This window comes from Cibotium barometz, chromosome 24 (genome assembly GCF_041138505.1).
Source record: "Cibotium barometz isolate CiBa-2024 chromosome 24, ASM4113850v1, whole genome shotgun sequence".
Lineage (NCBI taxonomy): Eukaryota > Viridiplantae > Streptophyta > Polypodiopsida > Cyatheales > Cibotiaceae > Cibotium > Cibotium barometz.
This window is the reverse complement of record NC_141069.1, coordinates 16,005,591-16,022,845: the sequence shown is the minus strand read 5'-3', so window position 1 is coordinate 16,022,845 and position 17,255 is coordinate 16,005,591. Positions and strand designations below refer to the sequence as shown.

The following is a 17,255-nucleotide window of genomic DNA, read 5'->3' as shown; positions in this document are numbered from 1 at the left end:
AAGCTAACAGCCCATTGGCTGAGGAGTTCAAGCCACTAGTTTCATTAACGCGCTTAAGCACATGGCACGGTTTTGCAAATGCGTTTCTTCTTCTATCTGGCACGTGTCAATCTTCACACATGTTTTCCAGATTTCCGTTGAAAATGCATTGAGCTTTTTTGAATGAGAATAATATTCATAGTGTTTATTTCAATTCTGTCGCTTCGCGGAGTATGGCACCGGTTGTGACCCCCTCCCCTCGCAGCAGACCTGCGCCATGTTCCACATCCCGCATAATGCTATTCTGCTGGACAAGATCAACTGCAAGAAGAAAAAGAAGCTCCTGCTGCTTCCCTTTGCGTACGCACAAACCAAACAAGAGAACAAAACCCTGCAGCAAAAGAAACCCCAACCGTAATACCGACACCAGACCTTATTAGAGGCAGAAGAAGAAACCCTAACCCTTACTTCGACAGCAGAAGAACCCTAACCTTTACCTGGACAGCAGAACAAACCTCAACGCCTGCTTGGACGGCAGAAAATTTCCTAACTCTTACTTCGACGCCAGAAGAAACCCTAATACGTACGTCAGAAATCCCAACAGACGAAAAAGCCCTAACCCTTTCTCAGAACCCTAACCCTAACTCCCGTAACTTCTCCAGAACTGGAAATCCTAATATTTGGTTCAACAGCAGAAGAAATCCTCCAATTTGAATTGGAGAAGAAACCCTTACCTTAATATGGACAAGGAGATCGAGGCACTTGGCTACTTGGCCTACAAGCGGGATCTTATCTATGAAAACAAGAGGGAGTCTCTTAGGCAGGAGATTGACAGGCTCCGTGAGTTCCTGTTGGCTATGTCGAAGGATCGAGTGCTTCTGCAAGGGCAGGTCAAGGCAGCACATATCCTTTGTAAGAAGAAGCTTGCCAGGGCATTTGAGGAGTTGAAGGAGACACAGGATCGCCTCAGAGAGACAGAGAACGAGGCCGCTTGCCTGCTTGAAGGCAAGCAGATGGAGATGGAGAGGCTGCAGAAGGAGAGAGATGATGCCCTGGCTAAGGTTGAGAGCCTTGGTGCAGAGTCTTGCTTCCTCAAAGGCTATGGCTACCACCTTGAACAGAAGGTTTGCGCACTGGTGGTTAAGCTCCATGAGTACCATCAGCAGCTTCAGAAGAAGACTGAAGAGGCTGTCCAGATCCGCGGGCATGCAGTGAATGAATGGGAATGGGTCCGGCAAAGCATGGCCAGATTTGAGAACAATCTGTTGGAGTTCCAGAACATGAATGCTCAGGTTTGAATGCACAAAACCGAATCTAATTAATATACTCATAAAATTTCAAAATCATACATGTCCGAAGCATCAAACCTTTGTCGTCAGTTTCCGGTGTTAACTCATCACGTACTACACAGTACACCAAATAAGACTATATGCTATCTGCCCCCGATCTCAAAGTTATCAAACTACGCCTTCCAAGTTGCAGCTACAATGAACGCGGCATGAAAGTTGATCGTCACCTCCATGTACAATAGAACTAACAACCGTCGATATTAATATGGACTCTACACTAATGAATTTGGCTTGAACTGGTATCTTATCATCTAACTGGAGTATGCCACTAAGTTGCAGTTATCATTAGAGAAGGATCATTACATGAAAGAACTTCAGGGAATGAAGCAACTAGAAAGGATTAATGCTGGCAAGTAAAGCTCAATAGCCCTTCTGCTGTATGTAATGTGTTAATGGTTTTTGCTTCTTGATTGCTTTAGCTTTACACTTGCATAGAGTGAAGGCGTAGCACATATATTGCAAAGTTTAGGAAGTTAATTTACATTTTTTGGGCTACCCACCTGTTTGTATGATATGTAACAATGCCTGGAAAGTTTTGTAAGCTGACACTTTCTTGTAGGTCAAATGAAGGACTAGCAGACACTGAAAAAAAGCTACATTGTGCCACTCAGATTATCGAGGGACTTCAAGAGAGATTACAAAATCTGGAATATAGTTTAAAAAGTGCAAACCAAAGGGCAGAGTCAGTTTCTTCACAATTGAATGAAGCTGATGCCACCATCTCTGAGCTGCAAGATCAAGTTTATAGGTTACAAGGTCAGCTTGAAGCAGTGCAGGAGAAGAATCTAGAGTTTGTCAAAGAAAAGCTAGAAGCGGATGCGGCAACACAGCTAAGAGAGGCAGCAATATCTGTCCTAAGACTTAGGATTTACGCGCTTGAAGGTGACCTTCAAAAGGAAAAATTTTTGAGGACTAATAAACTGCCGGACTCTCATCTAAAGAATTTAACCCAATTCTCTCCGGACGTTGATGTGGAATTAAGGGCAAGACGAGTCAGAATTGAGAAAACCGTGAAGAGGGCGGGAGTAGATGGCTGTGTATGTGCTGAAGCAAAGGTAGGGACAGCAAAGTGTCAACTACAAGAAGATACTGAAACCGTGAAGAAAGTGAGAGAAATGAACACAGGTGTTGAAATCAACTTGGAAAATGAAGCAGCAAGAGGTTCCTTGTTTCATGAGCTTGGTTCTGATGCATGGAGTACAGAGAAGATGAAGAAGCTGGAGCAAACACTTGCAGAAGCACATCAAAGATACGTGCTTTTGTGTAAAGGTATGCATTGTATCTGCAGTCACTCACTCTTTCATACACATGTGTGCTTAAGGAATGGAGTCTAATGTTTTTGGTTTTCTCTCCAATAATGTTCTGGCCATCTGTAAATGCCTGAGAGTGTGCTTATCTGAGACTCCTTATTTTTCAACTCAAATGTCAGAGCAAACTGAAAAGGCAGACACAGTTATTTCTAATGAAAAGAACAGCATTGCTGGATCTCATTGCTCACAACATGCTCACGAGGCCTATGCACAGGTGACATACAAGTGCATGACTTATTGTAAGGCAACATTCTGATTCTAATTTCAGAAAACATCACCTTTAACAATGTCGTTATTGTCTCCTAAAACACCCTAAAACAATGTGCAGAATAAGCTTGGAAGGCTTTGCCACATGGAACCGCTCATGGGTAGGGTTGATGGCCAACATCAGGTCTACAATGAGGAATAAGGCATAATTTTTTTGTTGTTTAGACAATTAGCCAACAGTACAGTACCCATACAGGCCAGGTTAGCTAGGCCAGGTTAGCTGTCCAGACACTTCCATGCTAATGATTTGTATAGGCTGATGACAGCAATGCATAGAGAATGCTATTTTACAGCATTAAATGCTGCGCATGCTGTCCTTTAAGGCTGGCCGACTGGACACTACCCGACTTGCTGCTTTTATAAGTTCTGATGCCGGCCGACTCATGCCAGCAGGCATCTTCTGCACGCTAGGGTACTGTCATGTGCACACCCGTGCCATGGTTGAATCCTCAGCATGAACAGCATAACCCCTGTTTAGGACAGCAGTTAGGACATCATCATCATCAACAACAGCATCCTGGAGAGCATGGGTAACCAGTCGGCAGCCGTCAAGACTATTCTACAGCATTTGGCAGCCAGCAAAGTAACCAAGCAAGCAAGCGGCCAGCATCATTCAGTCGGCCAGCAGTTGGGGCAATCAAGGAAAATAAGCGCAGCATTTAATATGGCATTTTATGAATATACTTTGTCCAGCAAAACAGGCCGATAGTAGGGATGTGGACCGACGAGCAACTCTAGCATATATATAAGCATAAGTCAGCATCTGTTCACCTTTTGAAGAAGTAGAAGTTAGCATTAGCATGTAGAAGGCCAGAGGTCACCCCTATGGGGTAGACCAAGGGCCTTGAAGATGTACAGACATTCATGTCACCTTTTTGTACCATAATATAGAGAAAACCCTGACACCAACTTTCTCTCTCTTCTCTCTCCTCTGTCTTAATCATGTTTATTCAGCATCTTTTTCTTAATCAGGCTTAGGGCTGTGGATCAGTACAGTAAGGCTTTCGCGCATGCAACATTGGTATTAGAGCATTAGGTCCCACAGCTTCACATCAGAATATGTAAATTTCCCGTACCCGGACTAGTAGTCATTCCTTGACTAGTAGTCACACTCACCCTACCTTCATCGCACGAGGACCAACGTCCACCCTAGGGGCGTCATACTTGTGGGCATTGTCACAAGTCTCAAGGGCATTGTCGTGAGGAGTGTACAGGTCCAAGTAAGGTAAACACAAGCAGTTAAGAAGCATTAGGATTCAAGAAGGTTAGGCATGCATTAGGTGAATCCTCAGCATTTAGCCCATGGAAGTTAGGTCCTCAAAGGAGTTCCTCAGTGGCTTCCCGAGAACAGGAGGTGTAGCCTCAGTTAGGTGCCTTGATCAACCTCAGTCATCAATCATAAGTCAGTGTATAACTAGCCTCCTACTTTGTTCTTCAAATTGATCATTGACTTGCTCAAAATTGTCCCACATGTGAGTTGGTAATTACCAGATAGCTCATGGAGCATGAATTGTGATTTGTATATCTTTTGAGTAGCTAATTAAGCTAGAATGCTCATTTCTACTTATACCCGGGTGGCCATTGGCCAAAACGCCTAAAGTTTTCAGTCGGGTGGTCAAATTGACTAGAATGCTTAGATGAGTGATTTCGAAGGCGAAACTAGATGCTCAAATCATTTGAAAAAACCATGAACAGGTGAATCTTTACAACGAAGCCTTCTTGGACCTAAAGCATGCAACTCCTAGAATCTAGGAGAGTTGCTATTTTTGGCAGAGTCTAATGGAAATTCCGTTCATGTCAAAACCTGGATCGAGAGTTACTGAAGTATCTTTGTCAAATTCTTTACGAGTTGAGATATTTTTAGCATAGAAGGTTATCACCTCTTAAATTAAGACATGCGGCATCTAGAATGGAACATGTGGCATCTAGAATGAGACAAGTGTCCCTAAGCTTGTCATTTCACCTTACACTTTTCAATTTAGCTTAACACTTGTCAATTAAAGTAGCCACTTGTCATTTGGAGCTTACTCTTTCCATTCTAGAGCATTGAAGCCTTATAAATTGGAGCACTCCCTCTTCATTTGGATAACAACTTCTCATCTATTGTAAAGATTCAGGCACTTTGTACCCGTGGTTTGATTCAATAAATTCTCGCAAAGGGGGAGGGGCATGTTTCCCTCTCAGTGAGGTCTCATTTCTCATTTCTTTGAATCCTACTTTCTTTCATTATTTGTGATTGTTGATTAAGTGGGTTTGTTACAAGTAGTTCATCAATTTTGTCACTTTCACGTGCCCTTGTGTTACATGGTATCAGAGCTAAGTCTTCTTGTGAGAACTTTCATGGGGTGTGAGAATTTTTGGCCAGCCCACAAATTACATTCACCATGTCGGGAGAAGGAGAGAAGAGTAGTCATCAACAATCTGGAGGTTGTCAACGTTCTTTGACGGTGTCTTTTTAAGACTATGAGAAGGTGCAAAGAGCTCGAAGCAAATCCAAAGATTCAAGCTTTGATGGAGAGAAGAGCTAATGCTAAAGCTGAAGCAAAAGTTTTTCAAGACTTTCTTACTGAGAAGGGTGCTACAATTGATGGTGTTGCTGCAGTGAAAGCCTATCTCAACATGAAAGGAGTCTCTACTTCCAAAAAGTCAAAGACCATGAAATTTACTTCACCCATCATCATCAGAGGAGGTAGTCAAGTGGTAACCTTGAAGTCCCACCATACACAAGTGTTAATCCATTCCTAGGGTTAACAAGAGCTACCGCCATTATCTTACATCAAGGAGTCAAGATAGATACACCAAAAGGTCATACATTCAAGATATGAAGTAATGGTGTCCAAATCTACAACTTGGACGCACTTTTCGCCTTTAGCCTACCCAAACTCTTGTCAATTTTTTTCTCAAGCTTTCCCTTTCTACCATCCTCTCTTACCCATGGCCGACACATCGGACTCCTCCCTGGAGGTACTCCACCACCCCACTCTTAGGAAGAAGTGCTCGGCGGGTGGACGCTTCGAGTAGTGGCCGCCACCCAACTCAATTATCACACTTGGGGGAGCAGCTGATGAAGCAAGTCAGCGAACATACGGTCCACTCACTCATGAAGAATAATCATAAAGTGGAGCATATGCTGTTGTACTTCACTGGGCCATGCTACAGGGCCATTGCAGTGGATCTTGCCGTCACCGCCCGCCTAGAGCAGTTGGGGCTGTCATGACCCTATGAAATTGGTGCAGCATAAGTGTGAGCATGGTGGTCGGTGAGCAAGTTATATATTTAAAGGTTCATATGTCATGTGCATCACAGATGCCATGGACATGCTCAGGGCTAGATCCAGAAGAGGCAACCAGATAAAGAGCAGAACCAGACAGAGCCAGGGATTGGAGCACAAGTGGCCAGTTTGGATGTGGAGAAGAACCAGGGTACAGTCGGCTGAGTATAGGAGCTGCTGGCTGTACCAGAAAGCATGTCGGCTGACGTGGCAGCAGCAGGCGCATCAAAGACCAAAGGCACATCCAGTCGGCTGGATTAAAGGGGTATTAATGGACATGTAACTGGCCGACCAGCAGTCGGCCAGTTCATCATTTATTCCAAGGCCTATAAAAGGGCCCCCTTGCTCATAGCATTACTCATTCCACCCACTAGGGGTGTGGGTCACTTAGAGGTCCCATAGGGGACAGATTTTAGGGTTAGGAACCTTTTTATGAAGGCAGCCCATGGCTGTAAAGATCTGTACCTTTTTTGTACATAGTATATACTGAAATTCCAGCACTCCTCACTCTCTCTCTCTACTCTCTCTCTACCTGCGTTTTTGCATCATGGTGCGTTTTTGCATCAGAAGGTCTTCAAGAGTGTTTAGGGCTGAAAGAAGACTACCCAGAGCTTCCGCGCGTTACATTGGTATCAGAGCATCAGGCTCAGCAAAGCTAAACACTGATTCAGTCCCAGATGATGGTGTACAGGTCCAAGGTACAGGAAAGTACAGGGATTTGAAGCCCAAGGCGGGAACACAGATCGGGAAGAACTCCCAGGAGGTTTGTTGGTGGTGTTCCACAGTGCCAGACGGGGATGGCAGTTCCGTGAGCCAGATGGGTTCTCAGGGTACGGTCCCAAGGGAGGTTGATCCTCCAAGGGTGATGTGAGAGTGCCAGACTCAGTTCCAGGAACGAAGACCAAGACGGTGTTCAGAGTCAGGGCAGGAATGGATTGTGGACTAGAGGAAGACCAGATGCATAGATCTTCACCAGAGACAGAGTGGTTTGGAGAACAGAACGGAGTTTCAGAGAAAAAGGTTTGCCAGGGATGGATGATGACAGAGGGACTTCGGAACAGGATTGGGATGATGACAGTCATCCAAGAGCAGGTCGGATTCCCGTCATCAAGTTTAGCAGAGGGGGATGTCATGTGCATCACAGATGCCATGGACATGCTCAGGGCTAGATCCAGAAGAGGCAACCAGATAAAGAGCAGAACCAGACAGAGCCAGGGATTGGAGCACAAGTGGCCAGTTTGGATGTGGAGAAGAACCAGGGTACAGTCGGCTGAGTATAGGAGCTGCTGGCTGTACCAGAAAGCATGTCGGCTGACGTGGCAGCAGCAGGCGCATCAAAGACCAAAGGCACATCCAGTCGGCTGGATTAAAGGGGTATTAATGGACATGTAACTGGCCGACCAGCAATCGGCCAGTTCATCATTTATTCCAAGGCCTATAAAAGGGCCCCCTTGCTCATAGCATTACACATTCCACCCACTAGGGGTGTGGGTCACTTAGAGGTCCCATAGGGGACAGATTTTAGGGTTAGGAACCTTTTTATGAAGGCAGCCCATGGCTGTAAAGATCTGTACCTTTTTTGTACATAGTATATACTGAAATTCCAGCACTCCTCACTCTCTCTCTCTACTCTCTCTCTACCTGCGTTTTTGCATCATGGTGCGTTTTTGCATCAGAAGGTCTTCAAGAGTGTTTAGGGCTGAAAGAAGACTACCCAGAGCTTCCGCGCGTTACATCATACTTGGGTGGACAGATAAAAAGGAAACATGTGTGGACAACCCCATGTGTGAAGGGGACAAAGAGAATTAAAGATTAAAAGGTTCTATAACCTTTAGTGGCCAAGAATTAAAGTTTTAAAGGTTCTATAACCTTTAGTGGACAACCCCATGTGTGAAGGGGACAAAGAGAATTAAAGATTAAAAGGTTCTATAACCTTTAGTGGCCAAGAATTAAAGTTTTAAAGGTTCTATAACCTTTGGTGGCCCCTAGGGTAACTTTGGAGGCTTCAACACTTTTGGAGGGTGGACACGTCTCTTTCTATCTCTTGCTTTTGGGGAAAAGACTGCTGGCGGGCAGCGCTAATCTTTGGCCTGGGAAAACAGCTACAGGGGTTCTGCGCTGCTGGTTATAGGTTGCTTTTTGGAAGGATTGCAGGTGGGCTGTGCTATTGAGGCTACAGGGACAGTTGAATAGCACTTTATGCATGCTTTTTGAAGAGTAAAAGGGCTGGCTGTTGTGCTATGTTATAGAACAGAGACACAAGCCTCCTTTATCTCTCTCTTTAGCTCTTGGAGGACTGGTTGGCTGTTGGCTGCTGGCTGCAGAGTATACAGGCGCCTGCAGGATCTTCTTCTTCTTCTCTCTCCTTTGCTTTTGGCAAGAAGCTGACTGTCAGCTGAGAAGCATGGACTGTAGGAGGGGAACACAAGACTGGACAACAAGTTCTCTCACAGGTTTTCTCTCCCGGCTGCAAGACAAGAGGGCAAGACTGAATGGGGCTTTTCCTCACGTCTTTTCTCTCTTGTGAAAAGCGACACAAGGACTAAGTTTCTCTCTCTCTTTGTGAGCAGGTGGGACTGCAAGAGGTGTCATATTGAGTCTCTCTTTTCACTGGCTCGTGACTGTTCCGGAGTCGTTTCTTTGGCCCTTTGTGAGAGGAAGGGTTTGACAGTTCAGAGGGTGGAAACAGGGCAAGATTATGGACTGATTTGGAAGAGTTTGTGGACTGTTTTCATGGCTGAGTTTGTGGTTATGTGCATGGCTCAATCAGATGCATATTCAAGGCCTCATGGATGCACTGACTTAGCAGATTAGAGGAGAGAACAGTGTTGTGTTCTTGGGACACAAAGCTGTGTAACCACTATGCTAAGAGGTCCAGAGGATTGGCAGATTGGACTTGCAGACATACGAGCCATGAATGGCCATGTTGTAATCTTTTAAACTTTTCCATTGAAATTGAATAAAGAAATACCGAAAGGGGCGCTAAGCTTTGGGGCCAACATGTGTTGTTCTGTTTCATGTGTTGGAGCACTCTAGCTCCTATTTATTTGTTTTATTGGCTGGACTACAATTAGATTGGGTGACTGCTAGTCTACCGCACTTTGGTTACTACCAGAGGCCGGTTTCAGGGGCTCCGAGGACTGCGTACCATGGAGCTGTGGGGACCTGACCTCTACAATTGCTTATATTTTAGCGAGACTTATGATGCCAACCAGCACACAGGTTAGGTGCTGGAAAATGAGGGGCAGAGGCAAACCGTTCATCTCAGCGTGGGCCTCATCAGAGAAGCCCTCTATCTCTCCCAACTAGACCAACCGTATGTGAGGCTCACCAATGCTCCGCAGTTGACAAAAGGTACTTTCAAAGGCACAACCACAAAAACCGGCCTCTGGTAGAAACCAAAGTGCGGTAGACTAGCAGTCACCCTTCCACTTGTAGTCTAGATATGAAAACAAATTGGATTGGAGCTAGAGTGTCCCAAATCTGAAAATAAAACGACACCTGTTGGCCCCAAAGCTTGGCGCCCCTTGCGGTATTTCTTTATTCAATTTCAAAAATATGTAAGGCTGGGTACAACAAAATCAGCCAAGAGAATACACCTGTATGTCCAATCTGACAGCCCACAATACCTCTCAGCATAGAGGATTCACACACACAGATCTGTCTCAAAGCAACACTCTGTGCTTCCCTCTGATCAACCAAGACTATTCAGCAGGACAACCTTGAACATACATCTGGCATATCTCATGCACATGATTCCACAACTCAGCACAAGCATACATTCACTGTCCACACTCTCTGTTTCCACTCTTTTCAATCTGCCATACCCCTCCTCTCACAAGGGGCCAGATAGCACAAATCTGCACAGCAGACATAAGCTATTGGAAAGAAAAGTAGATGAACAAATTCAGAGCTTACCAAAATCAGCTCGTGGATCTGCACCAGAGGAAGTGATTGTACCAGTCTGTACTTGCACACTTGTTTCAACAACTTTGCTTCACACGTGTGGGTGTACTTGTCTGTACCTTCCGCTCTGCATCCACTTTAGTGCTGTACTTGACTTTACAGACCTTAAAATCTGCATCGTACCAGTCCGTACAGGCCACGTGTCACTGTACTTGCATGCGCTGCCTGCAACCAGTCTCTGTACCCAATTGTACTTGCTCAGTCAATCAGCGCCGCCAGTACCAGTTCTGTCCAGCACCTGCTCTGTCCGTACAGTGTACCTGCAGTCGTACAGGACTGTACTTGCAGTCGTACCAGCCTGTGCTGCCTGAAAACTGCAGCTGTAGCCACCTGCAACAGTCTGTACCTGCTCCACAACCGCCGCCTATGCCTGCAGCAGTACCTGCTGTCGTACAGGACTGTACGGGTGCTATACGGCCTGTTCTAGCACACAGAAATCAGCAGCCAGACTTCTTTGCAGCAGCAGCCGACTAGTTCCCACGTTTTCTTCTCCTCTTCTCCACGATTGAGATTGCACGCATGTCTCCCAAAAGCAAGAGAGAGAGTGAAGAGAGAGAGGCATGCACTCCAAAAGTGGAGTTGCCCCCTCTCCAAACTTGTCCTAGGGCCCCAACTTTAATAATAATTAAAGTTCCCTAGGGGCCACTAAGGCCTAGGGGAAACCATACATAAAACATTAAAATATTAATGTTCTAGTTCCCCCCTTCACACCTGCAGATGTCCACACATCATTATCTCTGTCCGGGCACCCCAAATGTGAATCATTTAATATTTTGACTCAGCAACCACCATGCCCACATTGTGCTATTCCATTTTCACAGGGCCATGACATACCCCCCTCTTGAAAAATGGCAAGCGTCCTCGATTGCATTCTGGTGATACAACAAAATATCCAAAGTGAAATATACAATATGGCAAGATCAGCGTCCCAATCTCAAACCAATGGCATAGTAGTAGTCCAAGTTGTATACCACTGTGAACCATACACAACCACAATATCCCATGTGACTAGTACACATATATCATAGAAGTCCCATAAACAGATATTATGTCAGCCACCAGTACCTTCGGGTGAGATAAAAACTGCACCAAGCGACCTCTAGATGTCATCTGAGCCTGTCTGTATCAAGGGAGTGGAGGTGCTACCCCCCTCTTGAGCATCAGGTAATGCTCCAGACCCATGCTCTGCTGAACCTGAATGAGCCACAACAAGAGTCGGCTCTAACTCAAAGGCATCGAGATAAAGCTGCAAAACCTGAGGTGAATCTGTTAAGTCACCTTCCTCCATCCACTTCGCATCCATCGGTGAATAGTTCTTGAACTTCACAGGATAGCGACAGGAAACTTTACCTCGTACCTTTCTTTCCTTATGTGCCAGTATCTGCTCTGGAATCAGAACCTCATCAAGTTCTTCAACTTCTGGCTGAGCCTCATCCGGGTAGCTTCAAACGATAGGCTACCTCACCAATCTTTTCCAATACCTGAAAAGGCCCATAATAACGCATGCTCAACTTAGGGAATAAGCGCTCTTTACCCTTCATCTTCTTGAGTCTAGCCTTTTCAAAGCGCAAAAGAACCCAATCACCCAATGCAAACTCTAAAGCACGTCTGTGACGGTCTGCGGCTTTCTTTTGCTTCTGCTGAGTTTTCTGGAGTGCCAACTTAACTCTCCGATAAGCTTCATCCATACTCTCCACATACTGATCAGCCTCAAAGATCTTATCCTTTGTGTGCAAAATGGGTGGTACCTTCTTCCCTCCTTCCACAATCTCAAAAGGCGCCTTGCCCGTCGAGGTATGAATAGTGTTGTTATATGCAAACTCCACTAAAGGAAGATACTTTTCCCATTGTTGCTTGTGCTCTGACACATAACACTTAAGAAGATCTAACACTGTAGAGTTAGCCTCTTCCGAGCGACTGACCATCTGTTTGTGGATGAAATGACGATGAAAACTTGAGAGTTGTACCCATGTTGTCAAACAACCCTCTCCAGAACAAACACGTCATCCGTGGATCACGGTCACTAATGATAGACGTAGGCAATCCATGATACTTGAAGATGTTCGCCATGAACAACTTCACCATATGATCCACTTTGATCGTCTTACGCACGGGAATGAAATGGGCCTGCTTACTGAACCTGCATATGATAGTCCAAATGCCATCATTGCTCGTTTGTGTCCGTGGAAGATCAAATATAAAATCCATGGCAATGCTCTCCCAAGGTCTATCTGGAATAGGTAAAGGCTGTATTAACCCTGGTGTCTTCTGACGGTCAAACTTTACCTTCTGACATACGATGCATTGTCTCACAAAGGCATCAACATCTCTTCTCAAGGTTGGCCAATAAAAGAAAGTCTCCACTGCTTTTACCGTGGCGTCAATACCTCTATGACCTGCATACGGTGGAGCATGACTTTCAATCATAACCTTGAGTCGCAATGGCCTGGTAACACACAGTCTGCCATGCATCAATAAAAATCCATCTGTGAGAGTGTAATGCTCATGCCGTTGAGACATCTGATCATACAACCTTTCAAAGTCCTCATCATGGGCATACTGCTCTTTCATTTCATCAAGCTCATGATGATAAGCAAGTGAAACTGCGGAGACCTGTGGCTTGCGTGACAAAGCATCTGCCACTACATTCTTTTTGCCTTCCACATGCACAATCTGGAAGTGAAACATAGACAAAAAGTTTGCCCAACGCATATGCTTCTTTGAAAGCTTAGTTTGCGTGAGGAAATAACGCAAGGTTTGATGATCTGTCTGCACAGTGAAATCAGCCCCAAGCAAGTAGTGTTTCCATGTAGAAAGAGCGTGAATTACAGCCAACATCTCTTTCTCATAAACCTGTAAATGCTTCTCGGCATCTTGCAATATTCTACTCTCATAAGCTATCACATGTCCCTCTTGCATGAGAACTGCACCAATGCTACTTCCGCATGCATCACACTGGACAACAAAAGCCTTTCGGAGGTCCGGTAACACCAATACTGGATCCGAAGTAAGCTTTTCTTTGAGCTTTTTGAATGCTGTAATTTCCCGATCAGCCCATCTAAACGGAGTTGCCTTCTTTGTCAAGGCATGAAGAGGCGAAGCAATTTCAGCAAAGTACCGTATGTACCGCCTGTAATAGGAACACAATCCTAGAAAGCTACGTACATCATGCACGGTCCTCAAATCTGGCCAATTAAGAATTGCTTCCACCTTTGCTGGATCTATACGGACTCCATGCTTAGACACAATATGCCCCAAGAAATGTATCTCTTGCAAAAAGAACTCTCTCTTTTTGCCATTAACAACCAGCCTATGGTTTCTGAGTTCTGCAAACACAATGGCCAAATGCCTTCTATGCTCTTCCTCAGTTTGTGAATGCACAATCATATCATCAAAGAATGTGCCCACAAACGCTCTATGAGGCCTGAAAATCCTGTCCATCATTCTGTTAAATGTGGCAGGTGCTTTTGTCAAACCAAAGGGCATAACCAAAAACTCATACAACCCAAACGTGGTTCGGAATGCTGTCTTATGCACATCCTCGGGTCTAATACGTATCTGATGATACCCGCTTTTCAAGTCAATGCGACTAAAGACTGTGGAGCCTTGTAAGCGGTCCAAAATGTCATCGATCCGCGGTATGGGGAATCGATTCTTGATGGTGTTCTTGTTCAGCGCCCTGTAATCAATACACATGCGCCAAGAACCATCCTTCTTTTGCACTAAGAGTACAGGTGAGCAAAAGGGTGATGAGCTAGGCTGTATCAACCCTTTATTCAAAAGCTCCTGCACCTGACTCATAATCTCTTCGTGTTGGGCTGCACTAACACGGTACGGCGGTCTATTCGGTGGAGTACTACCAGGAATTAGATCAATGGCATGATCTTCTGGCCTCTCAGGAGGAAGTTCTCCTGGCAATGACTCGGAAAAACAATCTTGGAACCCACATAAGAAATCAGTCCTGTCCTTATCTAACATAGACAAATTAGACTTAGACTCATCATCCTCTGCATCCTTTACATAAATCAAGTACGCAGAAAGATGCTTTTTCATTACTGATGAAATTGCCGAAGCGGATACAATAGGAACAGATTCCCCTTTAAGTTTTACATCCAAAACATGCTCTTTCTCTCTATGAGTCAGAATGATTTTCCTATTCAATGTATCCACCACCGCATGTACTCTGTGGCACCATGGCATACCCAACAAAACATCACAGCCATCAAGGGGCATGATGAAGAACTCTTCGCTGTCCACATAACCCTGCAAATGAAGCCTGTGTTGGAAATAAGTGCTCACTAGGAGTACTTTTAGTCTTGGTCATCTCAGTGTATGCCACGTGGCACTCAGGGACTTATCCCATATGCACTCATGCTCAGCTCTTGTACTTTCACCTATATATTGTGGGTGTCACATCAATGAAAGTATCAATCTTGTGTCTTGTCTACACTCATCTCAAGGTAACTCTCTGTCTTTCATTTGTGTTCTTGTTTCATTTCAGTTTGCTCTTGCTTTCATATTTACTACATGGTATCAGAGCAGGTTTATCCTGGCTCCCCTCATCTTTGCCCTTGTTTCGTGTGAGCGACTGCCCCTCTTCTTGCTGTAGTCATTTGGTTCTGTAGTAAATATGAAAGCAAGAGCAAACTGAAATGAAACAAGAACACAAATGAAAGACAAAGAGTTACCTTGAGATGAGTGTAGACAAGACACAAGATTGATACTTTCATTGATGTGACACCCACAATATATAGGTGAAAGTACAAGAGCTGAGCATGAGTGCATATGGGATAAGTCCCTGAGTGCCACGTGGCATACACTGAGATGACCAAGACTAAAAGTACTCCTAGTGAGCACTTATTTCCAACACCCTCCTTAAGTGGACACTAGGAGGAAGACAAAAAGACGAGACTATGACAAAAGATAAGACCAAGACAGAGAGACTAGACAAGGATTGAGAGACAAAAGATCCTGAGACACCCCTCCTCAAGTGATATCCTAGACAGAAACCTGACTGTAGACAAACAGATGGACCTTGAAGACCTCTAGTATTGCATGTTGTTCGCTTCAGCTTCTGTCCTCTAGTATTGCACATGCAGCTCGTCATATCAGTAAGCAACCCGCTGGCCTGAATTTTTCTGTCCGCCCACTTTCCTGCTGTCCACCCTGTTCAGACTCATACAGCCCGCCGTACTGTTCTCCTTTGGCTGCCTTCTTCATCAACTCAAGGGTGCGCATCATCTAGAAGAAGCTGCAGATCGACTTTCCTCCAACGAGCTATTTGCTGCATTCAGTTCTGCCATCGCTTCCTCTTGAAGAGTCTACAAGGTACTGTGCATTGTCTCCTTCACAGTTCGCTGGTCAATCCTTTTCTTATCCTCATATCTGTAAACTGCTAGTTCCTCATGCTTCGATGGGCTGTCACATGCTATGGCCCTGACAAGTGGTGAGAGAGCCGGCTTCTAAAAACAGTTTGGATCTCTTCTCTCATTCATTTCTGCAATCTTGTAAGGGAATAGACACTGCCCTTGCATTTTAGCAAGAGGTAAGACCTTCCCACATGGCCTCTTCTACTCATTCTCTCATGTCTATCGACAAATTCAATGGGTCCAACTTTCATACTTGGCAAATCAAAATCAAGTGCCATCTTATGAAAGAAAGTCTTTGGGACGTTGTTCACCATGCTGCTCCCGAAGATTCCGACATTGAGCAAGTTATCACTTATGCTCCTACTGCCAAGAATGACAAAGCCTATGCTATCATCTTGCTCGGTCTTGGAGATGATTACATTCATCACATCTCCGACATACAGTCTGCTTCTCGAGCATGGATCACTTTGGATACCCTTTTTGGACCCCGCTCTAAAAACTCTAAGATTGCACTTATGATCTCATTCTTTGATCTATATATGCAGGAGGGAGCTACTATAGCCTCTCATGTCAATTATTTTCGCAGTCTTATGGTTCAGCTTGCATCAGTGAAGTCCCCCATCTCCGAAGATATTGCTATTGCTGTGCTTCTCAAAAGCTTACCTGACACCTATGCTACTCTTGTCACTACCTTCAAGTATCACAATAATCCTACTCTTGAAGGTATCATCAATGCTCTCCAAGAAGAGGAAAGAACAAAACAACAAAAGGTAACTGACACTGCATTTTTAGCAAAGAAAGGAGGTTCTAAGGTAAGAAAGCCTTGCACCCATTGTGGAAAAACTAATCATATGGAGAAGGACTGCTTCAAGGCTCATCCATGCACCATTTGTGGCCGTGATAATCACCGGGAGAAGGACTGCTACTCTAAAACCTCTACATCAGCCCCTGCATCTACCTCAGCCCATGTTGCTGCAGCATCTACATCAGCAGATCTTGCTGTTCATTCCTATGATGAGGAGTGGGCTTTCTGATTACTTCATCTTTTTTGTCTACCACTTTGACCACCGATGATGTAGGTCAAGGGGTTCTATGTCTTACTCATTCTACTTTAGGACCTCTCTCTTGTCCCTACTCCAGAGGCAGAGATTGCCCTTGAGGAGGGGATGTCTTCAAGGTCCATCTGTTTGTCTACAGTCAGTCTTCTGTCTATCTAGTCTTGTCTGTCTGTCTATCTATTGTCTGTCTATCTGTCTATCAATCTGACTGTGTCTTGTTTTAGATCCATCTTGTCCCTACCCTTGTGGACCCATATGAGGATATCACTTGAGGAGGGGTGTCTCAGGATCTTTTGTCTCTCAATCCTTGTCTAGTCTCTCTGTCTTGGTCTTATCTTTTGTCATAGTCTTGTCTTTTTGTCTTCCTCCTAGTGTCCACTTAAGGAGGGTGTTGGAAATAAGTGCTCACTAGGAGTACTTTTGGTCTTGGTCATCTCAGTGTATGCCACGTGGCACTCAGGGACTTATCCCATATGCACTCATGCTCAGCTCTTGTACTTTCACCTATATATTGTGGGTGTCACATCAATGAAAGTATCAATCTTGTGTCTTGTCTACACTCATCTCAAGGTAACTCTTTGTCTTTCATTTGTGTTCTTGTTTCATTTCAGTTTGCTCTTGCTTTCATATTTACTACAGCCTGAGCTTCCCAATGATAGGAGTAACGGGTTCTGCATACCCTGGAC

General features: G+C 44.8%; 1 protein-coding gene across 4 annotated transcripts in view; it reads left to right on the top strand.

Moving 5' to 3' along the window:
- Positions 1–200: 200 nt before the first annotated feature.
- The window catches only part of LOC147624933 (uncharacterized), a 33,398-nt gene continuing 16,343 nt past the window's right edge, over positions 201–17,255 (top strand). For 3 of the 4 annotated variants that reach the window (XR_015268894.1, XR_015268895.1, XM_086818175.1), the window contains exons 1-3: positions 201–1,271; positions 1,608–1,681; positions 1,888–2,597. Coding sequence is in view for 2 of the 4 variants with exons in the window: in XM_086818175.1 (XP_086674301.1) it covers positions 720–1,271; positions 1,608–1,681; positions 1,888–2,597 (1,336 nt within the window). In the remaining 2 variants the exon portion in view is untranslated. Of the gene's footprint in view, positions 1,272–1,607; positions 1,682–1,887; positions 2,598–2,757; positions 2,853–2,966; positions 3,824–17,255 lie in introns of those variants that run through there. The other variant, XM_086818174.1, reaches the window with a different exon arrangement.